General features: G+C 40.9%; 9 protein-coding genes across 10 annotated transcripts; 4 read left to right on the top strand and 5 right to left on the bottom strand.

Moving 5' to 3' along the window:
* Nucleotides 1–39: 39 nt before the first annotated feature.
* Nucleotides 40–4,664, top strand: LOC132789456 (cleavage and polyadenylation specificity factor subunit 6). Its single transcript, XM_060797483.1, is given in 8 exon segments — nt 40–461; nt 620–1,021; nt 1,023–1,286; nt 2,208–2,423; nt 2,880–3,346; nt 3,407–3,706; nt 3,792–3,857; nt 3,917–4,664. Coding segments are annotated over 8 exon segments (1,986 nt in total). The 5' UTR covers nt 40–392; the 3' UTR covers nt 4,119–4,664.
* A 1,488-nt stretch (nt 4,665–6,152) lies between these two features.
* LOC132788521 (bax inhibitor 1) lies at nt 6,153–7,972 on the top strand. Of its 2 annotated transcripts, XR_009632635.1 has the most exons (5): nt 6,153–6,389; nt 6,601–7,054; nt 7,112–7,282; nt 7,342–7,488; nt 7,736–7,972. XR_009632635.1 is itself a non-coding variant. In XM_060795980.1 (4 exons), the coding sequence occupies exons 1-4, from the start codon at nt 6,322–6,324 to the stop codon at nt 7,772–7,774; spliced, it is 732 nt and encodes a 243-aa protein (XP_060651963.1). In that variant the 5' UTR covers nt 6,153–6,321; the 3' UTR covers nt 7,775–7,972. The 2 variants fall into 2 exon arrangements, 1 of the variants encoding a protein (XP_060651963.1); XM_060795980.1 differs by lacking the exon at nt 7,342–7,488.
* Nucleotides 7,973–8,321: 349 nt separating this feature from the next.
* Nucleotides 8,322–11,532, bottom strand: LOC132788520 (selenocysteine insertion sequence-binding protein 2). Its single transcript, XM_060795979.1, has 3 exons — nt 10,863–11,532; nt 10,582–10,802; nt 8,322–10,417 (listed from the first exon to the last, which is right to left on the bottom strand). Exons 1-3 carry the CDS (start codon nt 11,489–11,491, stop codon nt 10,185–10,187), a joined length of 1,083 nt encoding a protein of 360 aa, XP_060651962.1. The 5' UTR covers nt 11,492–11,532; the 3' UTR covers nt 8,322–10,184.
* LOC132788518 (gustatory receptor for bitter taste 66a) lies at nt 8,350–10,081 on the top strand. The gene is made up of 3 exons (XM_060795977.1): nt 8,350–8,590; nt 8,653–9,264; nt 9,324–10,081. The coding sequence occupies exons 1-3, from the start codon at nt 8,350–8,352 to the stop codon at nt 10,079–10,081; spliced, it is 1,611 nt and encodes a 536-aa protein (XP_060651960.1).
* Nucleotides 11,533–11,649: 117 nt separating the features above from the next.
* Nucleotides 11,650–13,978, bottom strand: LOC132788517 (uncharacterized). The gene has a single exon (XM_060795976.1). The coding sequence runs from the start codon at nt 13,887–13,889 to the stop codon at nt 11,772–11,774; it is 2,118 nt and encodes a 705-aa protein (XP_060651959.1). The 5' UTR covers nt 13,890–13,978; the 3' UTR covers nt 11,650–11,771.
* Nucleotides 13,979–14,066: 88 nt separating this feature from the next.
* Nucleotides 14,067–15,613, top strand: LOC132788519 (kelch-like protein 40). Its single transcript, XM_060795978.1, has 5 exons — nt 14,067–14,174; nt 14,246–14,339; nt 14,408–14,527; nt 14,582–14,918; nt 14,975–15,613. Exons 2-5 carry the CDS (start codon nt 14,305–14,307, stop codon nt 15,581–15,583), a joined length of 1,101 nt encoding a protein of 366 aa, XP_060651961.1. The 5' UTR covers nt 14,067–14,174; nt 14,246–14,304; the 3' UTR covers nt 15,584–15,613.
* LOC132788524 (uncharacterized) lies at nt 15,609–16,277 on the bottom strand. The gene has a single exon (XM_060795982.1). The coding sequence runs from the start codon at nt 16,275–16,277 to the stop codon at nt 16,104–16,106; it is 174 nt and encodes a 57-aa protein (XP_060651965.1). The 3' UTR covers nt 15,609–16,103.
* Nucleotides 16,278–16,285: 8 nt separating this feature from the next.
* Nucleotides 16,286–17,284, bottom strand: LOC132788523 (uncharacterized). Its single transcript, XM_060795981.1, has 3 exons — nt 17,120–17,284; nt 16,538–16,960; nt 16,286–16,465 (listed from the first exon to the last, which is right to left on the bottom strand). The coding sequence occupies exons 2-3, from the start codon at nt 16,829–16,831 to the stop codon at nt 16,286–16,288; spliced, it is 474 nt and encodes a 157-aa protein (XP_060651964.1). The 5' UTR covers nt 16,832–16,960; nt 17,120–17,284.
* A 239-nt stretch (nt 17,285–17,523) lies between these two features.
* On the bottom strand, nt 17,524–20,652 carry LOC132794303 (N-acetyltransferase eco). Its single transcript, XM_060804654.1, has 2 exons — nt 18,172–20,652; nt 17,524–18,110 (listed from the first exon to the last, which is right to left on the bottom strand). The coding sequence occupies exons 1-2, from the start codon at nt 20,556–20,558 to the stop codon at nt 17,906–17,908; spliced, it is 2,592 nt and encodes an 863-aa protein (XP_060660637.1). The 5' UTR covers nt 20,559–20,652; the 3' UTR covers nt 17,524–17,905.
* Between the last annotated feature and the right edge of the window lie 116 nt (nt 20,653–20,768).

The following is a 20,768-nucleotide window of genomic DNA, read 5'->3' as shown; positions in this document are numbered from 1 at the left end:
CCGCGCTCTTTAGTATTTATCTGCATTTTCTGTACGGTCACTCTGCACACCTCCGCCATTTTAGCTGTAGCTGCAGAAAATTTTTTCGCAACACAAGAAACGCCGTGTTGTTTATAATGTAAATATAAAATATATGTATATAACGCATATACACATAACAATAATAATTAACAATAATTGTCAACAACGGTCGCTACTTGCAATTGTACGTTTGCCGCTTGCCGGTGGCTTGGCCCTGCTTGCTTAACTGTACGAGCTACGAGCGGCTTGAGATTGTGAGCGTGTGTGCGTGTGTGTGACTAAAAGTGAAAAATAAAGTGTGCACCGCTAAATAAATAAGTTGGTCGCGTGTGCTTTGAATTAGATTTGGTGAATTTATAGCTCACGCAACCATGGCCGACGGCGTGGTGCTGGACTTGTATGCTGAGGATTTGGACAAAGATTTCGCCGGGCAAGCGCAGGTAAGTGTCACAACTACAATGCTAAGTACACTAATGTATGTTCTTCATGCCTATGTATGTGTGTACTCTGCGGTATAATTATTAAATAACATTGTTGATATTTTCAAAATATCGATATACAAATACAAATACACGAACACATGCTCGATCTTTTTAAGGATGAATTCGGTGGTGATGGGGTCGATTTGTACGATGACATCGGCGGACCAACTGAACCCGTAGCTTCGAGCGGCGGTGGCGGTGGCGGGACTCCGACCGGAGAAGGCACCTCCGGCCCAGGCAGCGTCGACGGATCATCGGGTGGCGTTGGACCCAATGGAGTTTACCATCAGGGTAGTGGTAGTCAAACTCCAACGATGAATCGCCGCTATCAGCTGTATGTGGGCAATCTGACCTGGTGGACCACGGATCAGGACATCTCGAATGCATTGCGAGACATTGGCGTCAACGATCTGCAAGAAGTGAAATTTTTTGAGAATCGTGCGAATGGTCAATCGAAAGGCTTCAGCGTTATATCGCTCGGCTCCGAGCCCAGTCTACGCACCGTGCTCGACCAATTGCCCAAAAAAGGAGATGCATGGCCAGACTGTGGTGGTCACCTATCCGAGCAAGCAGGCGCTCACACAATTCGAGAGTCTGCAGAAGACACGTCCAGTGCCGCCACCAAATATGGGCGGTCCCATGCCACCACATCCTGGTGCACCGCAAGGAGTGCCGCCAGGGCATACGCCGCGAATGAATCCCAACATACCGCCTGGTCAGTATCGACCGCATATGTCGCAAGTGCCGCAGGTGGGACCCAACTCCGGACCACCACGCATGCAGGTGAGTTTTCTTTTGATTTAACATTTATTATTTGGGTCTCTTGCATTCCATTTTTTTTTTACTGCTGCTGTTGTTTATATTATGACCATAAGTTATAACTTTGTTTGCGATTGCCCGTTTAGAACACGAGTGTTACCAAACAAAACATAACACAAATAAGTTCTTGAGTTTGTTGGGATTGTTTCGCGCTCGCAAATATAAAAAGCCTATTAACAAACGCCATTTACATTTGTTATTTAACTTTTCTCATTGAAATTGTTCTGAATGCAAAATTTTTGATACACACACAAGTCAAATAATTGGTCGCAAAATTAAATGTACCGCAAATATGCGACAATTAATTGCATAACTTTTATATATGTAATTTTTATAATTGTTAGCCACATATAATTATTTATTTTATTAGGATATTGTTGTTCCTTTTTATTTTGTAACATATTCTGAGCAGACTGTGTAAAGTTATAAACAGTTTATGTTTAAATGCTAAAATATGTGAACTTTCAAACTTAGCCAGATCAATAATTTGACAGTGTGCATATTTTGGTATTTAAGAGAGCAAAAATCGATTTTAAGACTGTTAATCTTGTTATTTATGGTTTTAAGTGCAATCAAATATGTTTTGGTTTAATAAAAACAAAATTTCAGAGCAATTTTTACTAGAAGTTTTTTTTTATATTCATAGTGTATTTTTCTTTTGTATCTTTATATCTAAGTTCTATACTTTATCGTTAGTATTATTTAGTATACTTTAGATCAATTGTTTTAGACAGTTTTAGTTAGTATATGAAGACCTCAATTTGTTTTTATTGATGATCATTTTGTATTTTGTAAATGTGCGGCATTTTGTTATGATGATGATGATCGATCCTACCTGAATACAACAAAAACATACGTGTAACTCTAATGTAATGCAACCAACAGCCGCGTACGGTCAACCAGAACGTGGTCAGCCAGACCGGTGTCATCTATGGGAATAAGCAGGGTGGTGGCCCAATGCCGCCCCATCCCGGCGTGCCACAAGGCGTACCGCCAGGCCATGCGCCACGAATGAATCCCAACATGCCGCCTGGTCAATACAGGCCCCACATGTCGCAAGTGCCGCAGGTGGGACCCAACTCTGGACCACCACGCATGCCGGTGAGTTTTCATTTAACTAATATATCCATGCCTACCCATCAACGGGTAGATAGGGTATATTTCTAACAATTAAATAAGCCAACAATATATATGTATATATGCATATTCTATCTATAATAACTATAAAATATCTAATTATAATACAGTATACGAACGAACCTGAAACAAAAAAAAAAATGAAAAAAAGAAAAAGATACCGAACTAACCTTATTAAGTTAACTAAGTGATTAATTGTATTCAGAACATTTAAATAACTGCACATGACTGTAATTGTAACATCCCCCAACACACACCACCAACACTTGCACCAACTACATCACCATCAACATTCTCGAAGAGGCTGCAATAATCAATAATCGTAACTGGCACAGTTGCATCCCTAATCCAGTGTCAAGTTGTAACTATTAAGCTGTAGTCATTAAGCTATATGTGTCTTGTGATTTCTTTTATTTCCAGTTCCAAGGAGGTCCAATGGGTATGCCAGTACGTGGACCAGGACCCGGTCCTGATTGGCGCCGTCCACCAATGCATGGAGGCTTTCCACCGCATATGCAGGGCCCGCCACGTCCTCAAATGGGTCCGGGACCACCACCCGGCTTGGGTGGACCACATGGCGCACCTGCACCTCATGTGAATCCAGCATTCTTCAATCAACCCGGCGGTCCACCACCGCATCCGGGTATGGGAGGACCACCGCATGGTCAGCCCGGACCACAGCCAGGCATGAATATGCCACCACAGCACGGACCACCGCCTCACTTTGCACAACAGGGCGGGCCACGCAATCCTTGGCCAGGTCCACCACAAGGCAAGCCACCGGGAGCATTCCCTGATCCACAGCAAATGGGTCCGCAGCTAACGGAGGTGGAATTCGAAGAGGTTATGAGCAGAAATCGCACGGTCAGCAGCTCGGCAATTGCCAGGTAAGTGTCCTAATTCCAACTCTGTTGATTTATTTGTAATTTTGTATATGCATCTCCTAGAGCTGTTTCGGATGCTGCAGCTGGCGAATATTCGAGCGCCATCGAGACGCTGGTTACTGCCATTTCGTTGATTAAGCAATCCAAAGTTGCGCACGATGAGCGCTGTAAGATTTTGATAAGTTCGCTGCAGGACACGCTGCATGGCATCGAAGCCAAGAGCTATAATCGTCGCGAGCGTTCGCGCTCACGAGATCGTTCCCATCGCAGCCGGCAGCGTCGGGAACGGTCAACTTCACGTTATCGTGAGCGCTCACGTGAACGAGAACGTGATCGCGATCGTGAGCGTGAACGTGATGGAGGGTAAGTTGAATTATATTATATGTATATATTAGAATTAGATTTGAATTCTTATTATTAACTAAATGTGTTTGCTTCCTTGGAATAGTTACCGAGAACGTTCACGCAGTCGTGAGCGTGAGCGGCAGGCGCCGGATCATTATAGGGACGATAGGTAAATTGCATTTGGTTAATTGCGAAGTGTGTGAAACTAACTATTATTTATTTTAATAGCAGCAGCCGATCCGCACGACCACGTAAGTCCCCGGAGCCAGTTGTTGCCGAAACAACGGAAGCAGCCTCATCAAAGCGATACTACGAGGAACGGGAACGCTATCGTTCATCGGATCGGGAGCGACGTGATCGGGATCGAGACCGTGAGCGTGAGCGCGAACGTGATCGGGATAGACGTGAGGAGCATCGTTCAAGGCATTGATTGCTCGAAAAGCGATAGCAAAAGTAACAAACTATATACCTACACACACACACACATAAAAACACCTCCTAGACACTCTTATTAACACATAATAATGCAGCAAATGCCACAAGCTGGAAAGCCCGACACAACAAATTTAACAAATTTTGATTTGTATCTAACATTACCAATACGTAGGATATGAGTATGGCATAACATAGTTTCTCCTAGACGTACTAAAGTAAGCCGAAATGTTGAACAAGGAAAACAAATCCAGCAACTCAATTGGATGACGAACTGCCACGCCCACACCATCAATTCACCTTATCTTCATGATCCCCACTACAACTTCGTGCAGTCGGTTGAACGCTTCAACGCGGGACAACGAAACAAAGCGTGGATGGACAGCAGCTACAGACAAATTGAGCTCCAGAATCGTCGTCTACCCCGCAGAATTTCAATATTATTGTACTTTAATATTTCGGTTTATTTAATAAAAAACATATATATATGAAAAAACAAAAAAAAAATTGTTCAAAAAAAAAACTAAATACTCGAACTATTCTGCGTTGTGTGTCTCCTTGTACTTTATAAGAACAAAACAACATAGCTTATGAAATTATATAATTAAATTGTACAACTACAACGCATTTATTTTAAATAATATTGTTACAAATAACACTTGCATCTCTTTGCAAAACTTTAAAGCTTTTGCCAAATGAGGCCAAATCAATCGTAATAATCGCAAATGTATTGAAAGATATTCTTTTTTTGTAAACTCTTATACATGCATTTATTTAAAATTGATTTTATTTACCTACATTTAAGTCAAGTTTACTGTGCGCGTGAGTGAAAGATATTTTCATAGTTTTAATTATTGACTGATCTTATCTAAATGGATAAGTAGTATAGAGACAAAATGAATCTATAGCAATTTATGAATACGATGTATATATATGAATGGTGTGAATGAGAATGAATGTCACGTAATTAAGACTTAATATTTTTACGAATAACAAAACAAAGTCCTTATCAGCATTTATCGTAGAATTTGATCGCGATCAACCTTTTATGTAGTTGCTGCTATTATCGAATTTATTTATTCTTATCCTTTTTTATTTTTATTTATACAATGTACTCAAAACATTTGTAAATTGTTATACTAATCCCGATGACATTTGTGTAATTAATAGTTTTCGACATTTACATAGTATATATTTGTAATTTTCTTAGGTCTGATCTAACACGCAGTATTATGAGCTTATTGGTTGGCTACTACTTGTAAACAAACCAAGTCTGTCTTATACAAATTGAACTGTGATTTTTGAGAGAAACTCAACATACAAATATACTGTTAATCATGCAAAATACAGGTAAAGTTTTACAAACATATTTTTGTGAAAATCTAGCTAATAAGTGCGCGTCTTGTTTGTTGATAAAAATCATAACAACATTTAGATAATCGCATTTATGTCACACGTATTAAGACCATACGTAATTTTTACTATTTATACTTTCAATTATTGTTTATAAATTTACTTACATTCTTATTTAATTGAAGATTACTATTTAACACGTTTTTTACGTAAATGACATGCAATAAAATAATAAAAACAACAAACAAATATATAGTGAGAGGGTATCGTTAATAGCTACGAAATCTTCAAACAGTATTCTATGGTAATCAATTTCAAACTGAAGGCAATTTGCGCGCCGATAATTATTAAGAGATGGAATTACGATGATGCCTTATACAAACAATCGAAATTATCGGAGTTTTATAACAGGCAGCTTTGACAGCGCGTAACTCCAGACAACGCTTTGGCAAAAGTTTCTAAAAAGGCAAAAATATTCTTATGCTAGCAACTTTAAGTCGATTTTATATATGTATTTAGGCATGCGCACAATAAATCTAATAACGTACTAATGCATGTTTCGTGAATCAACAACAAGTTTGTGACAGCCATTCCTCCTATCGTGTGTATACCAATTAGCTTTTGATAGCGACGAACAGCTGATGGCAAACCTGATGACTTCCAGAAGAAGCCAAAAAGAAAGAAGGTGATGAAATATACACAGAGAACGTAGTAAACGTCGTAAAATCAATCAGTTAAATTAACAAAGAGCAGATAGTCACAGTTCACATTTATAACTCCTCCGTTCGATCAACAAAAAATAAGCAGCTTTACAAATAGTATTCAAGTGCGCAAATAAGGATAACAGTATGGTGGATACAGCTCAAAACTTAAACGATCGTTTTCAACGATTCGTCAATGGCATCGGCGACCGATAGTGAGTATGCACACATAATAAGATTGGGTCACAAAGTACACACGAGTTGGACGCAAAGTCATAGCACTGATGTGTGGAATTTGCATCAGCTGCACTCATGATGAAGCGAGCTGACGTGTTGTTTTGGTATTGAGCCACATCAACAGTTGGTCGTACTAAATCAATAATCCTTGAACGTAATCGACATGCTATTCTCTTTTACTTCCCCCAGTGAGCCGTACATACGTCAGCACCTGTCCAAAGTGTACATGGTGCTGGCAAGCACAACCGCTGCTGCGGCAGGCGGTGCCCTACTTCAAATGAAGAATTACATTGATCTTGGGATGCTGGCGGCAATTGCATCCTTGGTGCTGGTTCTAGGTCTGCATTTCTATAGAGATGATGGCAAGAACTATTACACACGCTTGGGAATGCTGTACGCTTTTGGCTTTTGCTCGGGTCAAACGCTTGGTCCACTATTAGGATACATTGTTAGCATTAATCCGGCTATTATTTTGACTGCACTCACCGGAACATTCGTGACCTTTGCATCGCTATCGTTGGCCGCTCTTTTGGCTGAACAGGGCAAATATTTGTATCTGGGTGGCATGCTGGTCAGCGTCATCAATTGCATGGCGTTGCTGAGTCTCTTCAACATGATATTTAAGTCATACTTTGTTCAGATTGTAAGTGGCTCTGATTATCATATTTTTTGGCATATCTTTGACCTGTTTATTTTACAGACTCAATTGTATGTTGGCGTTTTTGTCATGGCCGCGTTTATTGTATACGACACCCAGAACATTGTGGAGAAATGTCGTTTGGGTAACCGCGACGTGGTTCAACATGCATTGGATCTCTTCTTCGACGTTCTCAGCATGTTCCGCCGATTGTTAATTATTCTAACACAAAAGGTATGTTCCAGTAGGGCAACTCGAGTGTTCGTAGCCATTTAAGGCAGCCTGTTTTACAGCTCAAGAGTTTTATGGTTTAATATTAGCTCTGAGAGAACAGTTGTCACAATCGAAGCAATCAATGAATAATAACAATAACCTTGAACGGCCTTGAACTATTAAGCAAACAATTAACTTAGCTTAAGCTTTTTGCCATCAAGTCAACGGTATGCCGTTTTCAATGGGTTTACCAATTTTTTCATATATACCAGGGGAATAAGTATACTTTCACAAAAAGTCCTCTATAATACAGCACGCACATTTTTTTCTATGTTTGGAGGAAGTATATTTATTTCCAGGTTTATGAAAATTTAAGTCAAAATATGTTGCTTGCTATTTGTGAAATTATAATTATTGCCTTTTAAGTACAAATATATTATGATGAACATATCTGAAAACAATTCTCACTTTCAGGAGGAGCAAAAACAAGCCGATCGTCGCAAGAGGAAGTAAAATGCTGGATGGATTTTTCGACATATATCTAATATTTGTTTAGGTTTAAATTTGGAAATATGAAACACAAAAGGCCATGGTTGAATTTTGGATTCAAATTACATCACACAAGAAATATAAAAATTCATATTTGAATTAAGCTTTCAAGCTTGCAAATCAAATTTTTAACATCCAATAAATTTCCTCCCAACAATCTTAGATATTCGGTAACATTGTATATTATATAAATTAGTCCAGTCAACGTATCATGTATATGTGTGTATCGTCTACGTTCTTTTGTTGAACTTATTTTAGGTTGCAGTTTCAATATTTATTGTGTAGAGTAATTAAACCACATTGAAGATGATTCAATAAAATTAATATTCTCTTCACTAAAGTAAATTGTTATGCATTCAAAACAAGGCTAGTGGGGCATTTAATGATTGCTGGCGTCTGATTGTATCGATTTGCGAGGCACTTTAATCAAGCATGTAGCCAACAAACCAACCAATTTAATTAGGCAAAGTGCTCGTTGAACTTGACTCGATGGTGCGCAGTTAATTTATCATTTAAGCGAGTTCCGGCCAACGTAAAGGATGTCTCAACCGACACCATTGGTGCAGCCGTTGCTGTTGCAATTCCAACAACTGTTTTTCATATCGAAAATTGTGGGCGTATTGCCGCAGGATCTGGACAAGTTTCGACACAAGAATATGCTGGAAAAGTCGCGCAATGGCATGTTTTATATGCTTGGGGTTTTGAGTGTTTACGTCGTTCTTTACAATCTGCTTATCTATTCCTTTGGCGAAGAAGACCGCACCCTCAAGGCATCACAGAGTGAGAATAAACTTGAATTCATAACTTCAAATAGATTTAATGTAAAATTCGCACAATATTAGGTACTTTGACATTTGTTATTGGCTTGTTTTTGACCTACATTGGCCTGATTATGATGGCCACCGATCAGCTTACTGCACTGTTCAATCAAGGACAATTGGGTGAGCTCTACGAACGGATTCGTGTAGTAGACGAACGTCTTTATCGCGAGGAATGCTTACTTGACAATAGTTGCATTGCGAAACGCATTCGCATCATGCTGATTATGACATTTATTTTTGAGATATCCATCCTTGTGGCCACCTATATTAATCTCGTCGATTATACGCAGTGGCTGTCGCTGTTGTGGATTGTCTCAGCTGTTCCGACATTCATCAATACGCTAGACAAGATCTGGTTCGCCGTATCGTTGTATGCCCTCAAAGAACGTTTTGAGGCAATCAACGCCACCCTAGAGGATCTTGTGATGGAGCATGAAAAGTACAAGACATGGCTGAGTGGCAATGATGCAACGACAGCGACAGTTGGCAATCGAACGACTGACCATCCCCCACAATCATCACCACCACCACAATACGATAGCAATCTGGAGTATTTGTATAAAGAGTTGGGCGGCATTGATGTGGGCTCCCTACGCGGCTCTGGCAGCAAAAATCGAAATAAAGTTGCACCAAGTGAGTGGAAATGTTGCATTACAATTTTTCTTATTAATTGCATTTAATTATTTTTTTAGTTGCCCATTCGATGAACTCATTTGGGGAATCGATTCCAACGCCATACAAACCACAACGGATGAACACAAATCCCATGATTAATATGGCACACGAGAGCGAATTGAGCAATGCAACCAAGGTGGAGGAGAAGTTGAACAATCTGTGTCAGGTACACGACGAAATCTGTGAGATTGGCAAAGCAATGAATGGCTTATGGAGTTATCCCATTCTATCACTGATGGCCTATGGTTTCCTCATCTTTACGGCTCAGCTATATTTCCTCTATTGCGCCACGCAGTTTCAATCGATACCCTCGCTATTTCGATCGGCCAAGAATCCCTTTATCACTGTCATTGTCTTGGTGTACACGTCGGGCAAGTGCATTTACTTGATTTATCTCAGCTGGAAGACATCATTGGCCTCGAAGCGAACTGGAATAAGTTTGCACAAGTGCGGCGTGGTCGCGGATGATAATTTGCTATACGAGATTGTGAATCATTTGTCGCTGAAGCTACTCAATCATTCGGTAGACTTTTCTGCCTGCGGTTTCTTCACCCTGGACATGGAAACATTGTATGGCGTTAGTGGTGGCATCACCAGCTATCTCATTATCCTCATTCAATTCAATTTGGCTGCCCAGCAGGCTAAGGATGCCATTCAGTCGTTTAATAGCTTCAATGACACAGCCGGGTTTGTGGGCGCTGCAACTGAAATGGACAACGAAAGCTCTACGCTGTATGATATGGTCACAACCACAATGATGTCGCCCACATATTAATTGAGATTTAACTGTAATTTTTACGAATTTATATGCACCTTTTTGATGCACTTGAAATTCATGAAATTCTCTCTGTAAAACACGCAAAAAATAAACAAAAACATCACTTTGCAGTTGCAGTCAACTCTTTGTACTGCTGGCGTGCCTCATTCACCTCATGGACCACTTGCTTGAAGGTCTCATTAACACCGTCGTAGTCCAAAATTGCCACGCAGGAGATTTGTGCCCGTTTATGCAGAGCATAAGCCAATTCTCGTCGCATTAGGGAGAAGCAATAAGGCACACGTTGTTGCTGACACAGGGACTTCAGCTCAGTTATCGTGTCGTCCAGACCACCTGGGTAATATAGAACAGGGAATATTTATTAAATCTTGAAATAATAAAATAATTATAACAAAAGTAGAATGAAACACTTATTGCGAGCCATAATTTCAAGTTTGTAATAATTTTAACTATAATGATTAACAGAAAATATCAAACAAATCAGTAAACTAACTCACCGGCTGCAGGGCATATCTCACAGTCGGGCGCCAGGATCAGCAATTTAACTTTATTGATGCGCAGTCTTGATTGCGCCTCTCGAAAACCGACCACAAGCCGAGGATGCGCACGTGCCTTTATTTCGTTATTGGCGTAAGCACGTTTTTGAAACCGATCCAAGTCGTTAAGCAACTGAGTTGTCAACTCTTTGAGGCGCTTTGTAGTGCAGTTATCACAGTAACTATATTTGAATAAAAAAGTTAGTATGATGAAGAAGCAAGACTAATTACTAGTACATTACCTTCTAAATCTACGGGAATGTATTTGATGAGTTGCTGACATCGCATTGTTAAGCGATGTTTCCGTTGGCTCTGTTGCATGTGATAACAAATCTAATTGAATCGACAAACTGTTGTCTAATTCTTTAGTAGGCTGTTCAATAAACATCCCTCCGAATTTCTCCTCTAAGTGATCCACAACATTATCCTGATTTATAGTTTGCTTTAATTTGCGAAAGTTTCGAATGATTCGTTTTAAGCGGGTTATCCGAATTTTCGGATGTAAACGCGTCTTTCCTTTACGTTTTGATTGGAAAGTGAAAGAATTTCGGGCTATGATCAAATTGGGTCGTTTCTTTTTGTTTTTGTTTACACTTTTTTGTTGCTTTCGGGGCACAATAACAAAGTCGAATAACGAGCATTGCTCCTCTTTCTTGTGCTTCTTCTTGTACTTGGCACTGCGCAATGTCTTTAGTTCTCTTTGTCCATCTGCGCTTTTGAAGTCTTCATATGTATTTCGGTTAATAATATTTAATTTGCCGGAACTTTTTGACATTTTAAGAGACAATTTTTGGCAAACAACAACAATGGCAAACAATAAAGTCAATCTTAGGCATTTCAATTTTGCAGACTTCCTGGTCACACTGCTCATCACTTGCTAAAATTAGTGTTGAATAATTGCCAAATTAACAGCTACAAATTTTAAAATTGGGGAACCCATCGTAAAGCTAGCTGACCTTGCAAAACCTCCAAAATAACATTTGAAAAATAATCAAAACAAAAATATAGAACTTTTGTTAATTCAAAAATTTACTAATAGCTTAAACTAGCTTATGAGGGATCAACATTACTTTTACTTTCTTCGTAGCCAATGTATCCAATATACATACAATTATTTAAATGCTACCTAAACTAACCAGTAATATCAAGAACTATAACTTTATGCTACTTTCGATTGCCAAGTGCATTTCATTGAATTGCTTCAGCTGCGATAAAATCACGTCACGTTCCTTCACAAATACTTCCCAGTATCTGAGATATTGGCTGACATGCTGGAGTACCAGTTTGCCAGCGAAGTCCAAACAACTGCGAGCATGTCGCATTCTTCGACGACAACTGGCTAATACAAGCCGCAATTGCTGCTCCGGCTCCAACTGCGCTAGAATGAAGGACATAATATTTGCAGTATCTGCTCGAACGTCCGAAGGAAATACAACACTTTCCGTTGAGCGAGCTTGCGGAAAGACAAGCAGAGCTGGTGTCGATGGCATCGATAGTTCCCAGGGCAAATCATTCGCCTGATTATCGAAACGTATGAAGTGCAGATCAGGACTTCGCAGCAAGGCGGACACTTGCATTAGGGCCTGAGACATTACGGCGGACAGCGCACAGTCTGGACGATGCATCAGCACAACATTCGTGGTGTTAGATCGGTGCAGGGCCTGAAGCAACAATTGCCGATTATAGCTTTCTATGTACGATGCTTGAGGCAATGCTATTGTTGGCAACATGGCATTCTTTTGAACGCGCGGCAATTGCCGTGCATAAAACTGCTTGATAAACTCCTTCAGTGCCACGTAAGAAAAGGATTGATGCTGTGGCATCACATGCAGTGCTTCTCTTGCTGCATCCACAATGAACACCTGTACTCCACCAGTAGCGTCGCGTTTGCTTGGCTGCTGTTGTTGATCGCTTATGCCCAACTGATGTAGAAAATCACGATATTTCGTTGCGTCAAAGAGCACTACGACCAGTGATCGATTCTGAGCTGGCTGCTCCGTCGAATGCTGCCACATCAGGTGACTGTACTTGTTCACCAGTTTGGCAATGCCAATCTTCACAGCCGGCGTACTGTGCTGAGCATGTGTGTGGGCCAGACAACGGCAACGTGTATGCAGTGCCAGTAGTTGACGAGCCTCCGCCTCCACATGGCTTTGATAACTATACTGGGACCACAGATAATTGAGGTACGCGTTGAGCCGATAATAATTGATCAATACGCTGCAACCTACTGGCGAGATTGGTAGCTGACAACTATCCGTAGACAGCTGACGTGGCATTGGCAGCTGAGTCTCTTCGCCCGTTGAGTGATCTTGTTGCCAGTACTGCTCGCAGTCCACATTCTCCTTGCCAAACAGTTCCTCATGACCCATGACCAGAGGAATAGCCGACGACGGATGCTGCTGTGACTGTTGCTGCATGCGAATTCCCATGGCCAGGACGGGCATGTGTCGTGCCTTCATCGCAATCTTCACTGGTGTGCCATAGCCGGCGGCCAGCAGCGGATTGACTTTGGGCCGCAACCAATGTAAAATGTCCGAGGGCAGCCAGCTGTTTGTGTCATTGTAACTGTGTAGTCCATGACGATTATCGATGACCACCAATTGCGGCAGAGCCACTCGCTGCACTTTAAACATCTGCTTGGCACTGGGTCCAAAGGTGACGGCAAAGCGGACATTACGCTCGGGATCGAATTCCAGCCAATGCAGCGCCGTTGCGACAAATCGTTTGTAGGCCAAGCCATCGGCAGAGTCGAGTAGGGCGAGCACAACGGCGTCCGAGATCTTCCAAAGGGCCCCTAGCTCAGCAGTGCTGTGGACACGATCAATGGGCTGGATGAGATTGTTCATGAATCGCGTTAGATCCTCAAAGTGCCAAGCACCCTGATACTGCAATCGCAACTGTCGCCCATAATTCACAATTAATGTGGGCCACTTGTCTGGATAGCCACCATTGACCGCCATACCGGGCAGCTGCTGATGAGTACGTGTGCAATTGCACTGCAAGTGCCAGCAATCGATGGCACCAAACGCTGCATAGTCCTTGTAATAATGCGCCACGCCGTCATAGACTAAACGCGCCTGTCTGGCATCGCTCGACCACGACACGTAGTAAAAGAGTAAAGATATTTCGGCCGCTGCTTCCACTTCACTGCGTACCTGTGACACGCTGCGTGAGGGACACTCGCTGATGGCTGCAGCTGAGTAGACAGTAGACGGCAGTTGAGCGATCACGAAGCCAACACAAATGTTTACAATTAGTAAAATCATTGCGAGAACAACAGCAGCATGTAGCTGGCTAATTTAATATTGAGAATGGTACTACAACAACAACAACATCGGCAAAAACAGCGACCACAGCAAGCAGCTGTTTGCACAGAGTGACCGTTACCACATGCTAGTGTGACCATAAGAATATACGAATAAGAAAATTATTCGAAAGCAGTAAGCTATTTTAAGTATACAATTCAAAAAGAAATCTCCTAACTCCGAAATAAAATATTTTAAGCACGGAAATAAATCATTTTTCGTACAATTTTAATTAGAACCCATACGGTTAGTCTGGCGAGAATCTGCCTGCACAGCCTGTGTAATTCATATTCGAGCTTTTTTTTGTTGTTTTGCAGCACTACATCCGCAATTTTATTTGAAGCTTTGTGATACGCAAATTGCAGATTTGTCTACAATGGAAAACATCGAAAAAAACTGGCAGGATCAGAAGTATGTTTATACAAAGTTCATATGTATGCTTAAGGATGTACGAATATAGTATAATTTTTTATTTTTAGGCCGCAACAGCGCATGGAATATTTGCTGAAAAGTGGACATTTGTCCGATTGCAGCTTTGTTGTTTATGGTGATGAAGGCGAGAAGATCGTGTTAAAGTGTCATAAACTTGTGCTTATGAGGCAAGTATTAAATTGTTAAGACAACAATCCAAAATAATGTAATTATATTTACAGTGTCTCTCCGGTATTTGAGCGCATGTTTGAGGGCGATTTTGAGGAGTCTAAATTGGCCGACAATATTGTATTGGACGATGTATCGGGAACGGATTTTCAAAAGTTCCTTTCGTATTTGTATTGGCATGACAATCAGAAACTAGATACCTACAAATTAGATACGATACAGTCGTTAATATACTTGAGCAAGAAATTTATGATCCCTAACATGACCATAAAATGCTTGAATACACTAAAGAAAAGAGCGTCCAAAGGTTTGGATCCGGATACAACAATAGATTTGTTTGAATATGCCCACCAAATTGAGGATATAGAGTTGATTCACTCTATTAAAATGGTTGGTATTCCATAATTGATTTTAGATATATCAAATTAACTGCAAATTATTTTTAGAAATTTACGGGCAACCCATCTTTGTTTATTAACACTGCTGCTGTCTTTGATCTTAGTTCCGATAAGTTCTTATTATTTATTCGCACTTTTAATGGGTGGGTGGAAGAAAAGATTCGTTTTAAAGTAATTGAACATTATTGCAATGTGCATGGTTTAAAACTAACTATGACTAATACTGAACAAGAGGATATAAAGGAAAATTGTGTGTTGCCATCCCTCACTGCTGCATTTGAGAAGGACGAAAATAAAAACAACGTGAAGGCAAGTAATGACGAAAAAGATTCAAATAAAAACGAAGAAAAGATGACTAATACTAAAGAAGTTGAAGAGGATATAAAGGAAAATTGTGTGTTGCCATCCCTCACTGCTGCATTTGAGAAGGACGAAAATAAAAACAAGGAAAACGAAGAAAAGATCAGAAATCAGCGCGAGCAAGAGAAAAGAATGCAGTTCATCACCGAACTGATGGAAGACATCAAGTTTCCATCAATGAGTTCTTATGATTTCATTGCTGGTCCGGGTGCTTCTGATTTACTAACCATTGAGAAGAAATACCAAATACTCTCAGAAATTTGCATTGCCAAAGACAAAATGAAAACATTTGTTTAGAATAAATAAAAACTTCACAAATATGTTTATTTAAAACGTGTTTTTATTGGACAAAATGATATACAAGTTTTTAAAAATACAAGTGTATAGAGTTTGCATAGTTACAAAATTATTTTATTGGGCTCGCAAAATATAAATATATTTGTAATAACTATTTCATTTAGGGTTTCTGCTCACGACGTTTACCAAAAGGGTATTTGTCGATTATTGTAAAATGCTTATGCTAGAAGACACTTGGACGGAATATGTTTCTTAATGAGCTTCGATCTAAAAAGGCACATATTAAATTTTTTTCGCTCTGTCAAGGTATGATATGCAATAATAATCAATAACTAAATGTTTTCGGCACTTTGTACTACATGATTAAATAGATGGACGAATTGAATTATATGTATAGAATATAGTTTGTTAGTATGGGAATCAAAATATATGCTTATTATTATGGTTAGTTTGTTGACGGAAATGTTTATTAAAAATAATTCGCTGCATTGCTGTGCTGGCATTTTGTTAGGGCAGTAGACTAGGCATAGCTAATCTCATGCTCGTAGGTCCTTTCTCGCAAATCATGGTTGTCTGGTAGCGCATGATGGCGCAGTCCGCAGAGTCGCGGACCCCAACGCAACATGACGATGATGACGCCAATGACGAACAGTGCCAGTGCAGCAACGGCCGGTGATAGAAAATATAATGCCATGATGTCTTTTAGATGTCGCTCTCGCGCTTCTGCAGCTCAAGATATTCGTCGCGTTGACGCTGTTGGTGCAATGTGCGACCCTCAGGGCGTGGTGGGCGTTGATGTTGTGGATGAGACTGATGTATGGGCTCCAAATCGTCGACGTTTATTACAACTTCGTCGGGGAACACTTGCTGATGCGTTGTGGGCTACAAAAACGAAGTAAAACAATTTGTAAATTTATATACATATATTAGAAGACAATTGTTATCAAAACTTACATGGAAACGATCAAAGTAAGAGGCGTCTTTCAACTCTGTGAAGTCTAGAGGTGATTGCTTGTGGGGTGTCGAGGACCAAATGGAAACCAACCAGCGGTTGCCCGTGTGCCTGTCTTGCCAATATTTCCGATGCTTGGAGCAGCAGCCCAAGATAATATTTAATAGAATTATCGAGCCAAGTACGACGGTGCAAATGGAAATAGTCACATAAAACGGCGTATAACTGCCGTAAATGTGTCCAGTGAAATATGGATTGTTCTCATACGCTTTGCGCTCGTCTTCGATTGTGGACATAGTCCCCCACGATTAATTGAATGACAGTGAAGTGGATAAATGTGCCGTTGACTAATTGAGTCAGTCACTGGACTTAATATTATCTTTCTCAATTAGGCACTTGCTGTTCTTGCAACGTCGTATTATTGTCTGCAACCAAAAGTAAACAATAAGAAAAACGCTTGATGGTGACGCGTTATCCGTTTTCAACCCTAACAAACTTCAATCACATTTATTGGGCGTGGCGTCGTCAACGGCGGCGTTGCATTCTTGACTCACGTTTTGTAACTTAACTTTTCTTAAGCTTACCATTTGCGTTTAATGAGAGCGAAATGCAATTCACATTTGTATCACTTTAATGTTAAAACAGAGCACTTTACATGCATTTAAAACTACACATTTATTTAATTGCTTATATCGTTGTTACCAAAATAAAATAATACAACGCCCAAAGCCTGGCTCAAAACAGTGTGACCTCAAGCTGAGTTTCTAAATATACAGCTTGATTTCGATAAATATACCAAAAAAATACCCTCTCCACGGTTATCAGCTTGGTTACATTGATCTTAAAAAGTCCAAGCTTAGATTGTTTTTTTTCTGTTTATTTTGAGTTGTTTATTTAAAATCATTGATAAAAACTTTTTTTGCTTGCGTTTTAAAAATGTATAATTGTTTCTAAAATAAAATTAATTTAAATATCTACATAATCATACATTTGCCTACTTTTGGGCGGTTTTTTTTTTAATAATTATATTTCTGTTGCTTACATAATTTAATTATTGTGTGCGCATGTATGCCTGTATTTTATATTTATATATTATACGCACAAAACTAAATGCTAAGATTACTAGGACGTTTAAATTGTTAGCGGTCCAATACTATCTGTTCTACAAATACACAAAAGAGAAAGCGAGTCTCTACTGCATAATTTAAGGGGTATCCAAACCAAACGCTTAATAATGATATTCAAACCAAACTCTAATTGAAGACATATTTAATATAACATATTGGCTCAAAACATAATCGCGCCTAATAACTTAAAAGCAACAAATATTGTAATTTACTGCAAAACAAATTTAACTGGCAAAACTCCGTTCACTGGTCATAGGCCAGAAAATTGTTATTCTGGGTAAAATGTCTGGCAAGAGCACGTCCATCGTCTGTCGGGGTGCTAAATGCAATTTTATCACGGGATATTTCACAGCCTCGCACCGTGTGCAATTGGACAGCCTGCAACAGAAGGCTTGCGATTCTCCGACGTCGATGCAATGGCGACACCCAAATCCTGGATACTCCGCAGCTGTAATGTCAGTTAAGGAAGTTTTAATGCATGTTTAGTGTCTCTCCCAATGTTCACTCACCTCGAATCGAATGTCTCCTCGCTGAAGTAGTCAACGCCATCGACTTGTATAAAGCGATTTGCCTTTTCTAATGGCTGCACCAAGCAAAGTCCGACAATTTGTTGTTTGCGCACAGCAAAGAAAGCAACAAAAGTCTTTGGTACAATGTACGAGGCAAAGCCCAGCTCTTTGTCTACCACCTTAACGAGTTCGCAGAGTCGTTGCAGACGCGCAGCTGGCGCTTGTTCAGTGATGCGTATAATTCGTCCATCAGCACCCCATTCCGGATAGACGGCCACAATGTCCTCATCGATCCAACCTTTAAAGCGCATTACATGCACCGCGTTGTGATATTCACGATGGAGCTGCTCCTCCTCTGGCTCATGGACGGTATAGACTAAGCCACACTGCTGACACTGTCGCGCTCCAAATGCTTTTTGTCCTGCATCAATTTGATATTGTCCAGCGCCACTGGCAGCAGCTGTCAATCGTGTGGCACTCGCATTGAACTTGCGACGCGTCGACTTTTGTGGCAAAGGTTGCAAACGTTGTGTAAAAATTGGAAACAATTTACCTGATGGTTCTATGATAGCTGTTGACTCTACACTTTCGGTTTCCATTTCCCCTTCCGTTGTTTTCTGCTGCGCACCTGGTTCAGTTTCCGTGTATTTTGGCAGTGCAGTTGTTTCAACACTGGCTGCTGGTTGATCCAGCTCCTGCATCTCTGCATTAATTACCATGTACAGCTGATCGACAATGCGCGTCGCTTCATCCTTGTGATTGTCGGGATCAGCGATAAATATCTCAAAGTTCTTGTCCGTACAGATGTTGTTGCTGATGAGAAACTCGAGCAGCAGCGCCTGTTGTTCCATGGTAGCAGCATCCGAAGTTTTGTAAGGTAATTGCGAGCGATACTTGAAATATGGATCGTTTGCTGGATCCTGTATTGGTATTGTTGCCTCAATCAGAAGCTCTGGCTCTTCTGGTACAAGTGTAACTGCAGCTGCCGCTGGGCTTGACTCCACAATCTCATCTACTACAGTATCATCAAGATTACGCAGTATGGCATCCACGGTAGCCTGCTCCGCGGAAAAGATTGTGGCCGAACGCACATGGACGCGACGTTGCTTTTTCACCGGCGGCGCCTCCACCAACATGATCTTGCCCTGATTGACGCTGGCGCGTATGTGGTCGGTGATGCGCACCTCCATGCAAGTACTGCTGCGTCTTCCCGACTTGAAGAACTTGCGTTTGCTCAAGCTCGCAACCTCAGATGACTTGGGTGATGTGGTCAGTGGTGGAGGTATATCAACAGGCCGTATAAGTGGAATGACGGGTTCCGTCTCTATTGATGAACTTGCTTCATTTAGTTCTTCATCATCCGTAAAATCGGAGAAATCCAATGCAGACAGATTGTTGTTATGATTATTATTATTGTTAGCGTCACCTTCGCTGATGGCGCTCAACGGTTTGGCCATTTTAATGGGATCCTTGGCACTACGCAGAATCTCGTGTACGTGCTCTACGCGTGCTCGCTCCTCTCGTTTGGTGGTGATAAGTTCTCGCAATTTCTCGTTGCGCAGAGTGCCCAGAATGTCATCCAAAACAGTTGGCACTGGGCGGGGGCGCTTCTTAATTTTGTGCATCACACCCTTGTTAATGCCTGGAGTTTTGCGCGAGTTGGGCGAAATATTCTTTGATCGTCGACTAGCCGACCTCCCGTTGCCAGTTCCCTGTAGACGCAAACTTGTTGTTTTGCCCTGTGCAATGCGTAAAGCTGCCCGGGACTTGACATTGGAATAAAATGCACCTGTGGGTATGCACTCCTTTTCTAACTTGCGCAGCTTGCTCTCCGGCGACGTTGAGTCTGTGCCTGGCGAGGATTCAGATGTCGTTGCAGCTGCTGACGTACGAAGCTCACTTTCTGTGGCTTTGCGATCTCCATCACTGTCGGTATTGATATCACCACGAGATTTCGATGATCGCGGACTAATGCTACTGTTGATGCACATGTTGGCTGTAAATAAATGCGGCAACTGTTCATCCGTGCAAGCTATGGTGCTCGAGCCACGTGTCGTCCTCTGTGACCTTTTGTTTTCCTTATTCGTTTCGGGCGAACTGTTTACACTGCTGCTGCTATCGATGATCACTATCTTATCCTGCGTAGTGGGAAATAATTTTCGCACATTTATTTGTTGTTGCTTGTTAGCAACGCAATTTTCACGCTGGTGTCGCGGTTTTAGCGGCGTCAAACCCAGCATTGAATCCTCGACATCGCTATCGTCTTCGATTTGATCCAACAACGATACACGGCTACGAAACAGTTGCCGCTTGCGCTCCGAGCGCCGTGGAGTGGCAATTCGTGTGGGTCGGCCAGATGACCGCCCACTGCCCGTTGGAGTGTCCATAATGGATCCACTTTATTTATAATTATTACAAGAACCTTTCCCGCTCTTTTGATCCAGCGCTTTTCTAACGATCAGTGTGACCGTGCTTGAATTCTTCAAATAGTCAACAACAAAATTGTTTTCGGTTCATTTTTAAGTAGTATTTAGTGGAATGGGTGAAACTATTATATGTTGTTGCTGCAATATTATTTGTTAAAATCAAGATCGTTG

This window comes from Drosophila nasuta, chromosome 3 (assembly GCF_023558535.2).
Source record: "Drosophila nasuta strain 15112-1781.00 chromosome 3, ASM2355853v1, whole genome shotgun sequence".
Classification (NCBI taxonomy): Eukaryota; Metazoa; Arthropoda; class Insecta; order Diptera; family Drosophilidae; genus Drosophila; species Drosophila nasuta.
This window is presented reverse-complemented; position numbering and strand designations above follow the sequence as displayed.

What these genes read in the sequence shown, in the direction of transcription:
- LOC132788521 (XM_060795980.1), top strand. Translation starts at nt 6,322, where the DNA reads ATGGTGGATACAGCTCAAAACTTAAACGATCGTTTTCAACGATTCGTC. An exon ending in AATGGCATCGGCGACCGATA is followed by an intron (nt 6,390 to 6,600) that starts GTGAGTATGCAC and finishes TACTTCCCCCAG; the next exon opens with TGAGCCGTACATACGTCAGC. An exon ending in AGTCATACTTTGTTCAGATT is followed by an intron (nt 7,055 to 7,111) that starts GTAAGTGGCTCT and finishes TTTATTTTACAG; the next exon opens with ACTCAATTGTATGTTGGCGT.
- LOC132788518 (XM_060795977.1), top strand. Translation starts at nt 8,350, where the DNA reads ATGTCTCAACCGACACCATTGGTGCAGCCGTTGCTGTTGCAATTCCAA. An exon ending in CACCCTCAAGGCATCACAGA is followed by an intron (nt 8,591 to 8,652) that starts GTGAGAATAAAC and finishes GCACAATATTAG; the next exon opens with GTACTTTGACATTTGTTATT. An exon ending in TCGAAATAAAGTTGCACCAA is followed by an intron (nt 9,265 to 9,323) that starts GTGAGTGGAAAT and finishes TTATTTTTTTAG; the next exon opens with TTGCCCATTCGATGAACTCA.
- LOC132788520 (XM_060795979.1), bottom strand. Translation starts at nt 11,491, where the DNA reads ATGAGCAGTGTGACCAGGAAGTCTGCAAAATTGAAATGCCTAAGATTG. An exon ending in CATTCCCGTAGATTTAGAAG is followed by an intron (nt 10,803 to 10,862) that starts GTAATGTACTAG and finishes ATTCAAATATAG; the next exon opens with TTACTGTGATAACTGCACTA. An exon ending in TGAGATATGCCCTGCAGCCG is followed by an intron (nt 10,418 to 10,581) that starts GTGAGTTAGTTT and finishes TATATTACCCAG; the next exon opens with GTGGTCTGGACGACACGATA.
- LOC132788517 (XM_060795976.1), bottom strand. Translation starts at nt 13,889, where the DNA reads ATGATTTTACTAATTGTAAACATTTGTGTTGGCTTCGTGATCGCTCAA.
- LOC132788519 (XM_060795978.1), top strand. Translation starts at nt 14,305, where the DNA reads ATGGAAAACATCGAAAAAAACTGGCAGGATCAGAA. An exon ending in CATAAACTTGTGCTTATGAG is followed by an intron (nt 14,528 to 14,581) that starts GCAAGTATTAAA and finishes TTATATTTACAG; the next exon opens with TGTCTCTCCGGTATTTGAGC. An exon ending in TGATTCACTCTATTAAAATG is followed by an intron (nt 14,919 to 14,974) that starts GTTGGTATTCCA and finishes AATTATTTTTAG; the next exon opens with AAATTTACGGGCAACCCATC.
- LOC132788524 (XM_060795982.1), bottom strand. Translation starts at nt 16,277, where the DNA reads ATGGCATTATATTTTCTATCACCGGCCGTTGCTGCACTGGCACTGTTC.
- LOC132788523 (XM_060795981.1), bottom strand. Translation starts at nt 16,831, where the DNA reads ATGTCCACAATCGAAGACGAGCGCAAAGCGTATGAGAACAATCCATAT. An exon ending in CTTACTTTGATCGTTTCCAT is followed by an intron (nt 16,466 to 16,537) that starts GTAAGTTTTGAT and finishes TCGTTTTTGTAG; the next exon opens with CCCACAACGCATCAGCAAGT.
- LOC132794303 (XM_060804654.1), bottom strand. Translation starts at nt 20,558, where the DNA reads ATGGACACTCCAACGGGCAGTGGGCGGTCATCTGGCCGACCCACACGA. An exon ending in GAGGAGACATTCGATTCGAG is followed by an intron (nt 18,111 to 18,171) that starts GTGAGTGAACAT and finishes CTGACATTACAG; the next exon opens with CTGCGGAGTATCCAGGATTT.